Genomic DNA, 15,931 nt, shown 5'->3' with positions numbered 1-15,931 from the left:
AAGGCACAAAGGAACTCGTGGAGAAACTTCTGCTCCAACATTGAGAAAGTGCCCGAAACCGCTAGGCTTCGGAAGCTGCTCTCAAAGCAGCCCACAGTACAGAGCCAACTAAAACTAGACAACGGACAGTGGACAGAGGGCAGTAAAGAAGCCCTAACAGCACTAATGGAGGCGCACTTCCCTGGATGCACCGAGGTCACTGACGCCAAGGAGCATCAGGACCTAGCAACTGAGGAACAGCACCCCCCAATAGGTCTGTTAACCACTAAGAGAATCCACTGGGCCATAGACTCCTTCGCGGCCATAAAAGCACCAGGACTGGACGGGATATTCCCAGCCATGATGCAGTTGACCAAAGAGGTTATTACCCCATGGCTCTTCTCAATATACTCAGCATGCCTAAGTACAGGCTATATCCCCATCCAATGGAGAACCTCGAGGGTTGTCTTCCTCCCTAAGGCAGGAAAGTGCAGCCACGTGAGTCCCAAGGATTACAGACCGATAAGCCTTACCTCCTTTCTACTAAAAACACTAGAAAAGCTGTTGGATTTACACATCAGGAATGAGGTAGGGGGACTGATGTCAATAAACCAACACGCCTACACCAAGGGGAAATCGGTGGAGACGGCACTTCACTCGCTAGTAGCCACCATCGAGAGCGCCCTTCACAACAAAAAGTATGCTTTGGGAGCATTTGTGGACATCTCAGGAGCATTCAACAACGTGGCAACAACCGCAATAACAAGTCGCCTAGAAGCGAATAACATACACCCTGCAATCAACGTCTGGATCAAAAACCTCCTAAGTTGTAGACGGGTGCAATCGGAGTGGGGCACCGCTTCCATGGTAAAGGGGGCACACAGAGGCACACCTCAAGGTGGAGTCCTATCGCCACTACTGTGGAATTTGGTGGTCGACGACCTCATTAAGAGATTTGAAAGGAAGGCCCCAAAAATAACAGCCTATGCAGATGACATAAGCATACTTATTACGGGTGTATGTCCATCGACCCTCAGCTCCATAATGGAACGTACACTCAGGGAGATACGTGAGTGGGCGGAAGAGGTAGGAGTCAGTATCAACGCGGACAAGACGGACCTCATCCTCTTTACCAAGAGGTACAAGGTACCGATATGGACCCCCCCGAAAATTGAACAAACTAGGCTGACTCCAAAATCACAGGTGAAATACCTAGGCACAGTACTGGACAGCAAGCTGGCATGGAGGCCCAATGTAGTGGAAAGGGTGAAGAAGGCTACCATTGCGCTTTATGCATCCAAGAAGATGCTCAGCAGCACATGGGGCCTGTCACCTGCTCTAATGCACTGGATCTACATCTCGGTGGTGCGACCAACTCTGCTGTATGGAGCCTTAGTGTGGTGGCAGGCTATTGAAAAGAAGACATACCATAAGCTTAAGGAAAAGACTCAGCGACAGGCTCGTCTCTGTATTACAGGGGCGCTGAGGTCAACCCCAACAAAAGCACTCGAAACCATACTCGGAATCGACCCCTGGACATTCACGCTCGCCTGATTGCGGGAAAGGCAGCACAACGCCTTATAGCATCAGGAAACCTATCCATACAAGGATACGGGCACAGTTCAATTGGCAGGGACATGACCTTGCCTTGACGTCAAAACAACCACATCTTTGGGACCTGAAGACTGGAAAATTGGAAGGGACCAAACTGAGCACCTCAATATATACACAGACGGCTCCAAGATGGAAGGAGGAGTAGGAGCGGGCCTATACTGTACAGACCCTGAGATAAGGCTGTCGTATAAGCTAGTGGACCAATGCAGCATATTCCAGGCAGAAGTTTTTGCCATCGGGAAGGCATCGGAGGTCGCTCTCCTAACAGAACGAGCACACGATGCGGTCAACCTATTCGTCGACAGCCAAGCGGCGATAAGATCCATGCAGTCGTCCGCGGTCAGTTCCAGAAGTGTCTTGGCGAGCAGGGAGGCATTAGACATCCTAAGCACGACAAAGACAGTGCGGATCTATTGGGTTCCCAGCCACCAGGGCATCGAAGGAAACGAAGCGGCGGACGTACTAGCTAAGGAAGGCGTCGGGCTGGAGAATAGGAGAACCGAGAACGTGCCTGTCTCCCTCAGAACGCTGCAAGGCGATCTAGAGAAGCAGGCTAGAGCACAGACTGATAGCAGGTGGAGGAGTACCACCACCTGCAGAACCTCGAAGATAATGTGCAAGGAGCGCAACGAGAAACTTAGCCACTACCTACTGCACCTACCACGAAAGGACTGTAGATTGCTAGTGGGGATACTAACAGGTCACTGTCTGGCTGCTGCACATGCAGCAAAGCTAGGCATCACCAACAGAGACAGTTGTAGGAAATGTGAGGAGCCTGGGGCTATCGAAACCCTGGAACATCTCATCTGCAACTGTCCGGCTCTCTCAAGGGCAAGGAGGAGATACCTGGGCGCCCCAGTGTTGGCATCACTGGAAGATGCCTCCAAAAGGACGCCACAGGAACTGCTGGCCTATGCTAAAAACACCTCGATTCTCGGGGACTTTTTAAAACCACATTAACACTCCCGCGACGGTTCATACACACCCCCATCCGGATAACTAAGGGCCATATTGGCCTATGCGTGGCCCCGCTGAGGGCCGTCCGGGTTAACCTAACCTAACCTTATACCCGAAACTCAAAATGAGTATTGGGGTATATTAGATTTGTGGTAAAAGTGGATGTGTGTAAAGTCCAGAAGGAATCGTTTCCGACCCCATAAGGTATATATATTCTTGATCAGCATCAATAGCCGAGTCGATTGAGCCCTGTCTGTCTGTCCGTCCGTCCGTCTGTCCGTCTGTCCGTCCCCTTCAGCGCCTAGTGCTCAAAGACTATAAGAGCTAGAGAAACGATGTTTTGGATCCAGACTTCTGTGATATGTAACTGCTACAAAAATATTTCAAAACTTCGCCCCGCCCACTTCCGCCCCCACAAAGGACGAAAATCTGTGGCATCCACAATTTTAAAGATATGAGAAAACCAAAAACGTAGAATTGTAGAGAATGACCATATCTTTAAGACTGCGGAATCATTATTATAGCCAGCATCAAGAAAACAATTTCATTTTTTCTCGCCCTGTCTCTCTCTAACACACACGTAGCATAGGCGGCTTTGCTTAGAGTAAAACATTAGCGCCTAGATCTCAGAGACTACAAAAGCTAGAGCAACCAAATTTGGTATCCACACTCCTAATATATCGGACCGAGACGAGTTTGTTTCAAAATTTCGCCCCACCCCCTTCCGCCCACACAAAGGACGAAAATCTGTTGCATCCACAATATTGCACATTCGAGAAAACTAAAAACGCAGAATCATAGATAATGATCATATCTATCAGATTGCTGAATCTGGATCAGATCAGATCATTTTTATAGCCAAAAGGAACAAATCAATTTGCACTGGCTACGCAGCACCCGACGTCACGCTCAGACTGATTTTCTGTCTCTCTCGCACGCACTCTTTGTCGTGTCGTTTAATATTAGCGGCGTCTGCCGGAGGAGAGCCATACTGACTTAGTATCGGGTATAACCGTAGAGTTGCGGTGTCCGCAGCAACTCACAACGTTCCCCCTCGTTTCTATTAATATCGATGTTAAAAATATAGAAAAAGTATTGATAAGGTTCATGATGCATTATAATTCGAATAGATAAAAAAAAATAGATTTTTTCGTATGTCGAAAATTGTGCTTTTGTAAGCTAGGTTGGCCGTTTGACTTTTTTTTTAATTTTTCTCGTTTTGTACCAATTTTAAGTCTGCTTCAACTTTTTGTTTTTCTTTGGCTATATCTTTCGTGATAGGGACAGTTGTGCCAACCGATTGGAACCAGAATTTGTACTTGCAAAACAGCCTGAAAGTATGCCATAATTTATAAATAAATCCACTCTTGAAGTGGCTGCTACGAAACCATGAAATTTGCCTGATACGAAACTATTTAAGGTGCTGGCTATGCAACTATGCTCTTTGGGTGCTATGAAACTCTGGAAGCCGGCGCCTATGAAACTATGAAAATGGCTGCAATGACGCAACTGAAGCTTCTTGAACCTGCTGCTACTTGGACCTTGGCTCTGATGCTATGCTATGCTACTTTCCCAGTCGGTCAATTGTGGCGTTTTGATACCTCAAGATCCTCTCTGATCGTTCAGGTGCAAATGCCTTGTGGCGGGAACCGAATGGTTTGGAAATAACATAAAAAAAAAGGTTTGCAGATTTTGCAATCGGTGTGCCGGACGGTGTCTCCGCCGGACCGATAGCGTACCGTCGCCGTCACCGTCACCCCGCCGACAGACGCCCTGGAAGAGAGATTGGCGATAACCCCCGCCATAGGCAGCGGCCCCGTTGCTGTTGGGTAAATGGAATCGACTTTGGTTTTTTTTGTTTCATTTATTTTGTAACGCTTTCATTTAATGGCTAAATAACCTAAAATTCGCCGTAAACTAAATGGTTTTCACTTCATAAAAATGTAATTTACTATATAAAAATACACAGTTGTGTTGCAATGGAAGCATAAATAGGCATGTTTCAGCATGTAACAAAATTCATGTACAGTTGTGTTCGATCCTGATCGGTTGTTGTCTTTTCTCGTTGCTGTCTTTTGTGCGGAAGAAATCTATGAACTATCTTGGTATATAGATTGTATGATTACATAAATAACGAACAAGGCATTGTAGTATATAATAAGTATATTGTATAAATAATGAATAATTCAACTGGCATTCAAAAACTCTTTCATGTTCCTCTCTGATATTGATTATGTGGGTCATTCCAGAGTTCTCTCTCATTCCAGAGTTCTCTCTCTTTCTCGCTTCCGATTAGCATAGTATTCATTATTACTTTAAAGGGAAGACGATGTGGGGCGTAAGGCGTAGAGTAAAGGGTTCCATTTGATAAGGCCACATATTGACGGTCGTACGATTTTGTTTTGTGTTTCTGTGCTTGTTTGTTGTACAAAGGATTGGGGGATGCTGGATGAATGGGCGAGGGCGAGGGCGAGGGCGAAGGCGAAGGCGAAGGTGAGGTGTGGCTTGACTGTGTTGATGTTCGTGTTGATGCTGATGCTGGAGCTGCTTAGGGCAGTAGGCTGTACTGAAGCTTCTGCTGGTAGTCCTCCACGGCAGAGCTCAGGCGGTTGAAGACGGGCAAGCGCGGCATCTCCTCCTGCTGCATCGGCGTGCTCATGGTCTTCTTCAGCATCTGCTTGGCCTGTCCTCCCAATCCGCTTCCGCCTGGGCTGCGGCCTGCTGCTGAGCGCGGGCCTCGTCCGCGTTGTGCACAAAATGGCAGCGCGGCCCGTAGGGGCAGAAGCCGACGCTATGGAAGGTGCGGCAGTACTCTGTCTTGTACTTGGGATGGCGCTGCAGGTTGCGCAGCTCGTGGAAGCCGTGCGCGAACTGGCACTTCTCTCCGTACTTGCACTCGCCGGCCTCCTCGAACGGGTGGCACAGCTCCGTCTTGTAGCTGCAACACACAAGCGAAGGGAAAGAGTAAGTCACATGTGAGGCACGTCTGGCGCATAATGAAAGATCTGACAGATCTGGTGGTGGGGTGGGGGGGGGGGCACTCACCGAGATATGTTAATGGGCTGTTGGAGCAGCGGCTCCAACTGTGTGCGCTCGAGCTTACGGTGCAGATTCATGTTCCCCAGATTCTCAATGATGGTCACCAAGGAGGCAGCACCCTGCTGCTGCTGCTGTTGCTGTTGCTGCTGTTGTTGGATCTGCTGCTGGTGCAGAGGGTGGCGCTGTTGAGCCGGCTGTGAGATGGTGCGTGTGAGGGCGCCATAGAAGCGGTGCTGCTGCGACTGTGACTGCTCCATGCTGATATCCAGGACGAGTTGATCCGCTGTCTGCTGCTGATGGTGCTGGTGCTGCTGTTGCTGCTGCGGCTGGTGATGATCGCTGGCCACCTGCGAATGGGAGAGATACGTTGAAATCAATTTCCATTGCTGCTTGGGGATACGTAACGCGAATGTTTCGCAAAAACTCAAAAGACTCAAAAGGGATCGGATGATAAAGAGAGAGAGGGCGAACGAACAAGGGCGAAAGAGGGCGACGAGTAGCAAAGACACGGCTCAAATGGTGTTGGATACTTTTACTTTTAACTTGACCTATAAGCAAAAAAAAACCCCCCACACACACACACACACAGAGACACATTGGTCTAGCGGCAGCGACTGCAGCAACAGCGCTATTTCGGTAAGCAGCGACTGAGGCAGAGGCAGCGACAGCGCACCACTTGCAGCGTGGGGATATTGCAAGAGTCACCAATGCTTATAATTTTCCACACATTAACCAACGACACACGGACACAGGAACACACGAATACACTCCCATACCGCTGCTGGACAAAGGGCTGTGGGGGGCCACCATTGGCCACCAATGGGAGGGTGGGGGGTACCTACTTGCTCCTTTGTTGTTCCGTTTTGCTTATCCTTTATCCTGAACTATTTTCTGTTGGACTTGACTTTATTTTTTTTATCGGAATCGAATTTGAATGTGGAATATCTACATATTTTAGAGTTGTGATCACTGAATGTCACAGGTCACTGTGATAGATAAATATAGATACAATATAGTATGTGAATTTGTACGTGGAGCAGGACCCTTTGATTCCGACATCAAATCGAATATTTTAGACTGGTGTTTTCCAGTGCAGACCCGATCCTAATGTTCTGCATGTTCCTAATGTGGGTGCTGTTATACATCTACACGCATCCAATTGTCTACAACGCCTGGTCAGACTTCACTCTGAAACACTAGTCATATTCTGGTCGGCAAACAATGAAACTCCTAAAAAAAAAATAGACGCAATCAAAGAACAATGATATTTACTGTTTTATAATCAGGACGAACCAAGTTACCAACTAGACAGGTCCAGAATTTTTTGGTAAGCTCCACGGAAGAATGCTAAAACCGTAAACATAACAAATATTCAAGGTTATCTTCAAAATTATTATGTCGGAGAAAAACCTTTAAAAAAAACACAACATTTTTCATTTATGTAACTCTGAAAAAGCAATTAATTTCAACAGTTTCAATTTTTTTGTATAAATTATACATTTTTTTTGCATCGGCTGCAAATTGGCACCAAAATTCGTTGATGCGCCAGCGAAAACTTTAATGTACTTTTTATACCCGATTCTCAAAATGAGTATTGGGGTATATTAGATTTGTGGTAAAAGTGGATGTGTGTAACGTCCAGAAGGAATCGTTTTCGACCCCATAAAGTATATATATTCTTGATCAGCATCAATAGCCGAGTCGATTGAGCCCTGTCTGTCTGTCCGTCTGTCCGTCCGTCCGTCCGTCCGTCCGTCCGTCCGTCCGTCCGTCCGTCCGTCCGTCCGTCCGTCCCCTTCAGCGCCTAGTGCTCAAAGACTATAAGAGCTAGAGCAACGATGTTTTGGATCCAGACTTCTGTGATATGTCACTGCTACAAAAATATTTCAAAACTTCGCCCCGCCCACTTCCGCCCCCACAAAGGACGAAAATCTGTGGCATCCACATTTTTAAAGATACGATAAAACCAAAAACGCAGAATCGGCGAGGATGACCATATCTTCTACAGTGCAAAATCTGAACATGATCGTATAATGATTATAGCCAGAATCAAGAAAACAATTTCATTCTTTCTCGCTCTGTCTCTCTCTAACACACAGGTTTCATGGTCGGTTTTGTCAATTGCAAAATATGAGTTCAAGGATCTCAGAACCTATAAAAGCCAGAGCAACCAAATTTGGTATCCACACTCCTGTGATATCGGACCTTGACCGTTTCGTGTCCAAATTTCGCCACACCCCCTTCCGCCCCCGCAAAGGACAAAAATCTGGGGCATCCACAAATCTCAGAGACTATTAAGGCTAGAGTAACCAAATTTGGTATCCGCATTTCTGTTAGATCTCACTATAAAACGTATATCTCAGAATTTCGCCCCACCCCCTTCCGCCCCCACAAAGGACGAAAATCTGTTGCATCCACAATATTGCAGATTCGAGAAAACTAAAAACGCAGAATCATAGATAATGACCATATCTATCAGATTGCTGAATCTGGATCAGATCAGATCATTTTTATAGCCAATAGGAACAAATCAATTTGCAGTGGCTACGCAGCGCCCGACGTCACGCTCAGACTGATTTTCTGTCTCTCTCGCACGCACTCTTTGTCGTGTCGTTTTATATTAGCGGCGTCTGCCGGAGGAGAGCCATACTGACTTAGTATCGAGTATAACCGTAGAGTTGCGGTGTCCGCAGCAACTCACAACGTTCCCCCTCGTTTCTATTAATATCGATGTTAAAAATATAGAAAAAGTATTGATAAGGTTCATGATGCATTATAATTCGAATAGATAAAAAAAAAATAGATTTTTTCGTATGTCGAAAATTGTGCTTTTGTAAGCTAGGTTGGCCGTTTGACTTTTTTTTTAGTTTTTCTCGTTTTGTACCAATTTTAAGTCTGCTTCAACTTTTTGTTTTTCCTTGGCTATATCTTTCGTGATAGGGACAGTTGTGCCAACCGATTGGAACCAGAATTTGTATTTGCAAAACAGCCTGAAAATATGCCATAATTTAAAAATAATTCCACTCTTGAAGTGGCTGCTACGAAACCATGAAATTTGCCTGCTACGAAACTATTTAAGGTGCTGGCTATGCAACTATGCTCTTTGGGTGCTATGAAACTCTGGAAGCCGGCGCCTATGAAACTATGAAAATGGCTGCAATGACGCAACTGAAGCTTCTTGAACCTGCTGCTACTTGGACCTTGGCTCTGATGCTATGCTATGCTACTTTCCCAGTCGGTCAATTGTGGCGTTTTGATACCTCAAGATCCTCTCTGATCGTTCAGGTGCAAATGCCTTGTGGCGGGAACCGAATGGTTTGGAAATAACATAAAAAAAAAGGTTTGCAGAGCTTGCAATCGGTGTGCCGGACGGTGTCTCCGCCGGACCGATAGCGTACCGTCGCCGTCACCGTCACCCCGTCGACAGACGCCCTGGAAGAGAGATTGGCGATAACCCCCGCCATAGTCAGCGGCCCCGTTGCTGTTGGGTAAATGGAATCGACTTTGGTTTTTTTTGTTTCATTTATTTTGTAACGCTTTCATTTAATGGCTAAATAACCTAAAATTCGCCGTAAACTAAATGGTTTTCACTTCATAAAAATGTAATTTACTATATAAAAATACACAGTTGTGTTGCAATGGAAGCATAAATAGGCATGTTTCAGCATGTAACAAAATTCATGTACAGTTGTGTTCGATCCTGATCGGTTGTTGTCTTTTCTCGTTGCTGTCTTTTGTGCGGAAGAAATCTATGAACTATCTTGGCATATAGATTGTATGATTACATAAATAACGAACAAGGCATTGTAGTATATAATAAGTATATTGTATAAATAATGAATAATTCAACTGGCATTCAAAAACTCTTTCATGTTCCTCTCTGATATTGATTATGTGGGTCATTCCAGAGTTCTCTCTCTTTCTCGCTTCCGATTAGCATAGTATTCATTATTACTTTAAAGGGAAGACGATGTGGGGCGTAAGGCGTAGAGTAAAGGGTTCCATTTGATAAGGCCACATATTGACGGTCGTACGATTTTGTTTTGTGTTTCTGTGCTTGTTTGTTGTACAAAGGTTTGGGGGATGCTGGGTGAATGGGCGAGGGCGAAGGCGAAGGCGAAGGTGAGGTGTGGCTTGACTGTGTTGATGTTCGTGTTGATGCTGATGCTGGAGCTGCTTAGGGCAGTAGGCTGGACTGAAGCTTCTGCTGGTAGTCCTCCACGGCAGAGCTCAGGCGGTTGAAGACGGGCAAGCGCGGCATCTCCTCCTGCTGCATCGGCGTGCTCATGCTGTTCTGCAGCATCTGCTTGGCCTGTCCTCCCAATCCGCTTCCGCCTGGGCTGCGGCCTGCTGCTGAGCGCGGGCCTCGTCCGCGTTGTGCACAAAGTGGCAGCGCGGCCCGTAGGGGCAGAAGCCGACGCTATGGAAGGTGCGGCAGTACTCTGTCTTGTACTTGGGATGGCGCTGCAGGTTGCGCAGCTCGTGGAAGCCGTGCGCGAACTGGCACTTCTCTCCGTACTTGCACTCGCCGGCCTCCTCGAACGGGCGGCACAGCTCCGTCTTGTAGCTGCAACACACAAACGAAGGGAAAGAGTAAGTCACATGTAAGGCACGTCTGGCGCATAATGAAAGATCTGACAGATCTGGGAGGGGGGGCACTCACCGAGATATGTTCATGGGCTGTTGGAGCAGCGGCTCCAACTGTGTGCGCTGGAGCTTACGGTGCAGATTCATGTTCCCCAGATTCTCAATGATGGTCACCAAGGAGGCAACACCCTGCTGCTGCTGCTGTTGCTGTTGCTGCTGTTGTTGGATCTGCTGCTGGTGCAGAGGGTGGCGCTGTTGAGCCGGCTGTGAGATGGTGCGTGTGAGGGCGCCATAGAGGCGGTGCTGCTGCGACTGTGACTGCTCCATGCTGATATCCAGGACGAGTTGATCCGCTGTCTGCTGCTGATGGTGCTGGTGCTGCTGTTGCTGCTGCGGCTGGTGATGATCGCTGGCCACCTGCGAATGGGAGAGATACGTTGAAATCAATTTCCATTGCTGCTTGGGGACACGTAACGCGAATGTTTCGCAAAAACTCAAAAGACTCAAAAGGGATCGGATGATAAAGAGAGAGAGGGCGAACGAACAAGGGCGAAAGAGGGCGACGAGTAGCAAAGACATGGCTCAAATGGTGTTGGATACTTTTACTTTTAACTTGACCTATAAGCAAAAAAAAACCCCCCACACACACACACACACAGAGACACATTGGTCTAGCGGCAGCGACTGCAGCAACAGCGCTATTTCGGTAAGCAGCGACTGAGGCAGAGGCAGCGACAGCGCACCACTTGCAGCGTGGGGATATTGCAAGAGTCACCAATGCTTATAATTTTCCACACATTAACCAACGACACACGGACACAGGAACACACGAATACACTCCCATACCGCTGCTGGACAAAGGGCTGTGGGGGGCCACCATTGGCCACCAATGGGAGGGTGGGGGGGACCTACTTGTTCCTTTGTTGTTCCGTTTTGCTTATCCTTTATCCTGAACTATTTTCTGTTGGACTTGACTTTATTTTTGTTATCGGAATCGAATTTGAATGTGGAATATCTACATATTTTAGAGTTGTGATCACTGAATGTCACAGGTCACTGTGATAGATAAATATAGATACAATATAGTATGTGAATTTGTACGTGGAGCAGGACCCTTTGATTCCGACATCAAATCGAATATTTTAGACTGGTGTTTTCCAGTGCAGACCCGATCCTAATGTTCTGCATGTTCCTAATGTGGGTGCTGATATACATCTACACGCATCCAATTGTCTAAAACGCCTGGTCAGATTTCACTCTGAAACACTAGTCATATTCTGGTCGGCAAACAATGAAACTACTAAAAAAAAAATAGACGCAATCAAAGAACAATGATATTTACTGTTTTATAATCAGGACGAACCAAGTTACCAACTAGACAGGTCCAGAATTTTTTGGTAAGCTCCACGGAAGAATGCTAAAACCGTAAACATAACAAATATTCAAGGTTATCTTCAAAATTATTATGTCGGAGAAAAACCTTTAAAAAAAACACAACATTTTTCATTTATGTAACTCTGAAAAAGCAATTAATTTCAACAGTTTCAATTTTTTTGTATAAATTATACATTTTTTTTGCATCGGCTGCAAATTGGCACCAAAATTCGTTGATGCGCCAGCGAAAACTTTAATGTACTTTTTATACCCGATACTCAAAATGAGTATTGGGGTATATTAGATTTGTGGTAAAAGTGGATGTGTGTAACGTCCAGAAGGAATCGTTTTCGACCCCATAAAGTATATATATTCTTGATCAGCATCAATAGCCGAGTCGATTAAGCCCTGTCTGTCTGTCCGTCTGTCCGTCCGTCCGTCCGTCCGTCCGTCCGTCCGTCCGTCCGTCCGTCCGTCCGTCCGTCCCCTTCAGCGCCTAGTGCTCAAAGACTATAAGAGCTAGAGCAACGATGTTTTGGATCCAGACTTCTGTGATATGTCACTGCTACAAAAATATTTCAAAACTTCGCCCCGCCCACTTCCGCGCCCACAAAGAACGAAAATCTGTGGCATCCACATTTTTAAAGATACGATAAAACAAAAAACGCAGAATCGGTGAGGATGACCATATCTTCTACAGTGCAAAATCTGAAACAGATCGTATAATGATTATAGCCAGAATCAAGAAAACAATTTCATTCTTTCTCGCCCTGTCTCTCTCTAACACACAGGTTTCATGGTCGGTTTTGTCAATTGCAAAATATGAGTTCAAGGATCTCAGAACCTATAAAAGCCAGAGCAACCAAATTTGGTATCCACACTCCTGTGATATCGGACCTTGACCGTTTCGTGTCCAAATTTCGCCACACCCCCTTCCGCCCCCGCAAAGGACAAAAATCTGGGGCATCCACAAATCTCAGAGACTATTAAGGCTAGAGTAACCAAATTTGGTATCCGCATTTCTGTTAGATCTCCCTATAAAACGTATATCTCAGAATTTCGCCCCACCCCCTTCCGCCCCCACAAAGGACGAAAATCTGTTGCATCCACAATATTGCAGATTCGAGAAAACTAAAAACGCAGAATCATACATAATGACCATATCTATCAGATTGCTGAAGCTGGATCAGATCAGATCATTTTTATAGCCAATAGGAACAAATCAATTTGCACTGGCTACGCAGCACCCGACGTCACGCTCAGACTGATTTTCTGTCTCTCTCGCACGCACTCTTTGTCGTGTCGTTTAATATTAGCGGCGTCTGCCGGAGGAGAGCCATACTGACTTAGTATCGGGTATAACTGTAGAGTTGCGGTGTCCGCAGCAACTCACAACGTTCCCCCTCGTTTCTATTAATATCGATGTTAAAAATATAGAAAAAGTATTGATAAGGTTCATGATGCATTATAATTCGAATAGATAAAAAAAAAATAGATTTTTTCGTATGTCGAAAATTGTGCTTTTGTAAGCTAGGTTGGCCGTTTGACTTTTTTTTTAGTTTTTCTCGTTTTGTACCAATTTTAAGTCTGCTTCAACTTTTTGTTTTTCCTTGGCTATATCTTTCGTGATAGGGACAGTTGTGCCAACCGATTGGAACCAGAATTTGTATTTGCAAAACAGCCTGAAAATATGCCATAATTTATAAATAATTCCACTCTTGAAGTGGCTGCTACGAAACCATGAAATTTGCCTGCTACGAAACTATTTAAGGTGCTGGCTATGCAACTATGCTCTTTGGGTGCTATGAAACTCTGGAAGCCGGCGCCTATGAAACTATGAAAATGGCTGCAATGACGCAACTGAAGCTTCTTGAACCTGCTGCTACTTGGACCTTGGCTCTGATGCTATGCTATGCTACTTTCCCAGTCGGTCAATTGTGGCGTTTTGATACCTCTAGATCCTCTCTGATCGTTCAGGTGCAAATGCCTTGTGGCGGGAACCGAATGGTTTGGAAATAACATAAAAAAAAAGGTTTGCAGAGCTTGCAATCGGTGTGCCGGACGGTGTCTCCACCGGACCGATAGCGTACCGTCGCCGTCACCGTCACCCCGTCGACAGACGCCCTGGAAGAGAGATTGGCGATAACCCCCGCCATAGGCAGCGGCCCCGTTGCTGTTGGGTAAATGGAATCGACTTTGGTTTTTTTTGTTTCATTTATTTTGTAACGCCGTAATTCGCCGTAAACTAAATGGTTTTCACTTCATAAAAATGTAATTTACTATATAAAAATACACAGTTGTGTTGCAATGGAAGCATAAATAGGCATGTTTCAGCATGTAACAAAATTCATGTACAGTTGTGTTCGATCCTGATCGGTTGTTGTCTTTTCTCGTTGCTGTCTTTTGTGCGGAAGAAATCTATGAACTATCTTGGCATATAGATTGTATGATTACATAAATAACGAACAAGGCATTGTAGTATATAATAAGTATATTGTATAAATAATGAATAATTCAACTGGCATTCAAAAACTCTTTCATGTTCCTCTCTGATATTGATTATGTGGGTCATTCCAGAGTTCTCTCTTATTCCAGAGTTCTCTCTCTTTCTCGCTTCCGATTAGCATAGTATTCATTATTACTTTAAAGGGAAGACGATGTGGGGCGTAAGGCGTAGAGTAAAGGGTTCCATTTGATAAGGCCACATATTGACGGTCGTACGATTTTGTTTTGTGTTTCTGTGCTTGTTTGTTGTACAAAGGTTTGGGGGATGCTGGGTGAATGGGCGAGGGCGAAGGCGAAGGCGAAGGTGAGGTGTGGCTTGACTGTGTTGATGTTCGTGTTGATGCTGATGCTGGAGCTGCTTAGGGCAGTAGGCTGGACTGAAGCTTCTGCTGGTAGTCCTCCACGGCAGAGCTCAGGCGGTTGAAGACGGGCAAGCGCGGCATCTCCTCCTGCTGCATCGGCGTGCTCATGCTGTTCTGCAGCATCTGCTTGGCCTGTCCTCCCAATCCGCTTCCGCCTGGGCTGCGGCCTGCTGCTGAGCGCGGGCCTCGTCCGCGTTGTGCACAAAGTGGCAGCGCGGCCCGTAGGGGCAGAAGCCGACGCTATGGAAGGTGCGGCAGTACTCTGTCTTGTACTTGGGATGGCGCTGCAGGTTGCGCAGCTCGTGGAAGCCGTGCGCGAACTGGCACTTCTCTCCGTACTTGCACTCGCCGGCCTCCTCGAACGGGCGGCACAGCTCCGTCTTGTAGCTGCAACACACAAACGAAGGGAAAGAGTAAGTCACATGTAAGGCACGTCTGGCGCATAATGAAAGATCTGACAGATCTGGGGGGGGGGGGGGCACTCACCGAGATATGTTCATGGGCTGTTGGAGCAGCGGCTCCAACTGTGTGCGCTCGAGCTTACGGTGCAGATTCATGTTCCCCAGATTCTCAATGATGGTCACCAAGGAGGCAACACCCTGCTGCTGCTGTTGCTGCTGTTGCTGCTGCTGCTGTTGCTGCTGTTGTTGGATCTGCTGCTGGTGCAGAGGGTGGCGCTGTTGAGCCGGCTGTGAGATGGTGCGTGTGAGGGCGCCATGGAGGCGGTGCTGCTGCGACTGTGACTGCTCCATGCTGATATCCAGGACGAGTTGATCCGCTGTCTGCTGCTGATGGTGCTGGTGCTGCTGTTGCTGCTGCGGCTGGTGATGATCGCTGGCCACCTGCGAATGGGAGAGATACGTTGAAATCAATTTCCATTGCTGCTTGGGGATACGTAACGCGAATGTTTCGCAAAAACTCAAAAGACTCAAAAGGGATCGGATGATAAAGAGAGAGAGGGCGAACGAACAAGGGCGAAAGAGGGCGACGAGTAGCAAAGACACGGCTCAAATGGTGTTGGATACTTTTACTTTTAACTTGACCTATAAGCAAAAAAAAAACCCCCCACACACACACACACACAGAGACACATTGGTCTAGCGGCAGCGACTGCAGCAACAGCGCTATTTCGGTAAGCAGCGACTGAGGCAGAGGCAGCGACAGCGCACCACTTGCAGCGTGGGGATATTGCAAGAGTCACCAATGCTTATAATTTTCCACACATTAACCAACGACACACGGACACAGGAACACACGAATACACTCCCATACCGCTGCTGGACAAAGGGCTGTGGGGGGCCACCATTGGCCACCAATGGGAGGGTGGGGGTTACCTACTTGTTCCTTTGTTGTTCCGTTTTGCTTATCCTTTATCCTGAACTATTTTCTGTTGGACTTGACTTTATTTTTGTTATCGGAATCGAATTTGAATGTGGAATATCTACATATTTTAGAGTTGTGATCACTGAATGTCACAGGTCACTGTGATAGATAAATATAGATACAATATAGTA

General features: G+C 46.5%; 3 protein-coding genes across 3 annotated transcripts; all 3 read right to left on the bottom strand.

The window, feature by feature from the left end:
- Positions 1-4,399: 4,399 nt before the first annotated feature.
- On the bottom strand, positions 4,400-6,558 carry LOC117186540 (protein TIS11-like). The gene is made up of 3 exons (XM_033387467.1): positions 6,432-6,558; positions 5,596-5,936; positions 4,400-5,488 (listed from the first exon to the last, which is right to left on the bottom strand). The coding sequence occupies exons 2-3, from the start codon at positions 5,844-5,846 to the stop codon at positions 5,218-5,220; spliced, it is 522 nt and encodes a 173-aa protein (XP_033243358.1). The 5' UTR covers positions 5,847-5,936; positions 6,432-6,558; the 3' UTR covers positions 4,400-5,217.
- A 2,549-nt stretch (positions 6,559-9,107) lies between these two features.
- Positions 9,108-11,221, bottom strand: LOC117186535 (protein TIS11-like). The gene is made up of 3 exons (XM_033387461.1): positions 11,089-11,221; positions 10,253-10,593; positions 9,108-10,156 (listed from the first exon to the last, which is right to left on the bottom strand). Exons 2-3 carry the CDS (start codon positions 10,501-10,503, stop codon positions 9,874-9,876), a joined length of 534 nt encoding a protein of 177 aa, XP_033243352.1. The 5' UTR covers positions 10,504-10,593; positions 11,089-11,221; the 3' UTR covers positions 9,108-9,873.
- A 2,971-nt stretch (positions 11,222-14,192) lies between these two features.
- LOC117186528 (protein TIS11-like) lies at positions 14,193-15,882 on the bottom strand. Its single transcript, XM_033387452.1, has 3 exons — positions 15,756-15,882; positions 14,904-15,259; positions 14,193-14,804 (listed from the first exon to the last, which is right to left on the bottom strand). The coding sequence occupies exons 2-3, from the start codon at positions 15,167-15,169 to the stop codon at positions 14,522-14,524; spliced, it is 549 nt and encodes a 182-aa protein (XP_033243343.1). The 5' UTR covers positions 15,170-15,259; positions 15,756-15,882; the 3' UTR covers positions 14,193-14,521.
- Between the last annotated feature and the right edge of the window lie 49 nt (positions 15,883-15,931).

This window comes from Drosophila miranda, chromosome XR, assembly GCF_003369915.1.
Source record: "Drosophila miranda strain MSH22 chromosome XR, D.miranda_PacBio2.1, whole genome shotgun sequence".
Lineage (NCBI taxonomy): Eukaryota > Metazoa > Arthropoda > Insecta > Diptera > Drosophilidae > Drosophila > Drosophila miranda.
The sequence above is the reverse complement of the archived record's forward strand: the minus strand, read 5'-3'. Positions and strand labels throughout refer to the sequence as shown.

What these genes read in the sequence shown, in the direction of transcription:
- LOC117186540 (XM_033387467.1), bottom strand. Translation starts at nt 5,846, where the DNA reads ATGGAGCAGTCACAGTCGCAGCAGCACCGCTTCTATGGCGCCCTCACA. An exon ending in CAGCCCATTAACATATCTCG is followed by an intron (nt 5,489 to 5,595) that starts GTGAGTGCCCCC and finishes TGTGTGTTGCAG; the next exon opens with CTACAAGACGGAGCTGTGCC.
- LOC117186535 (XM_033387461.1), bottom strand. Translation starts at nt 10,503, where the DNA reads ATGGAGCAGTCACAGTCGCAGCAGCACCGCCTCTATGGCGCCCTCACA. An exon ending in CAGCCCATGAACATATCTCG is followed by an intron (nt 10,157 to 10,252) that starts GTGAGTGCCCCC and finishes TGTGTGTTGCAG; the next exon opens with CTACAAGACGGAGCTGTGCC.
- LOC117186528 (XM_033387452.1), bottom strand. Translation starts at nt 15,169, where the DNA reads ATGGAGCAGTCACAGTCGCAGCAGCACCGCCTCCATGGCGCCCTCACA. An exon ending in CAGCCCATGAACATATCTCG is followed by an intron (nt 14,805 to 14,903) that starts GTGAGTGCCCCC and finishes TGTGTGTTGCAG; the next exon opens with CTACAAGACGGAGCTGTGCC.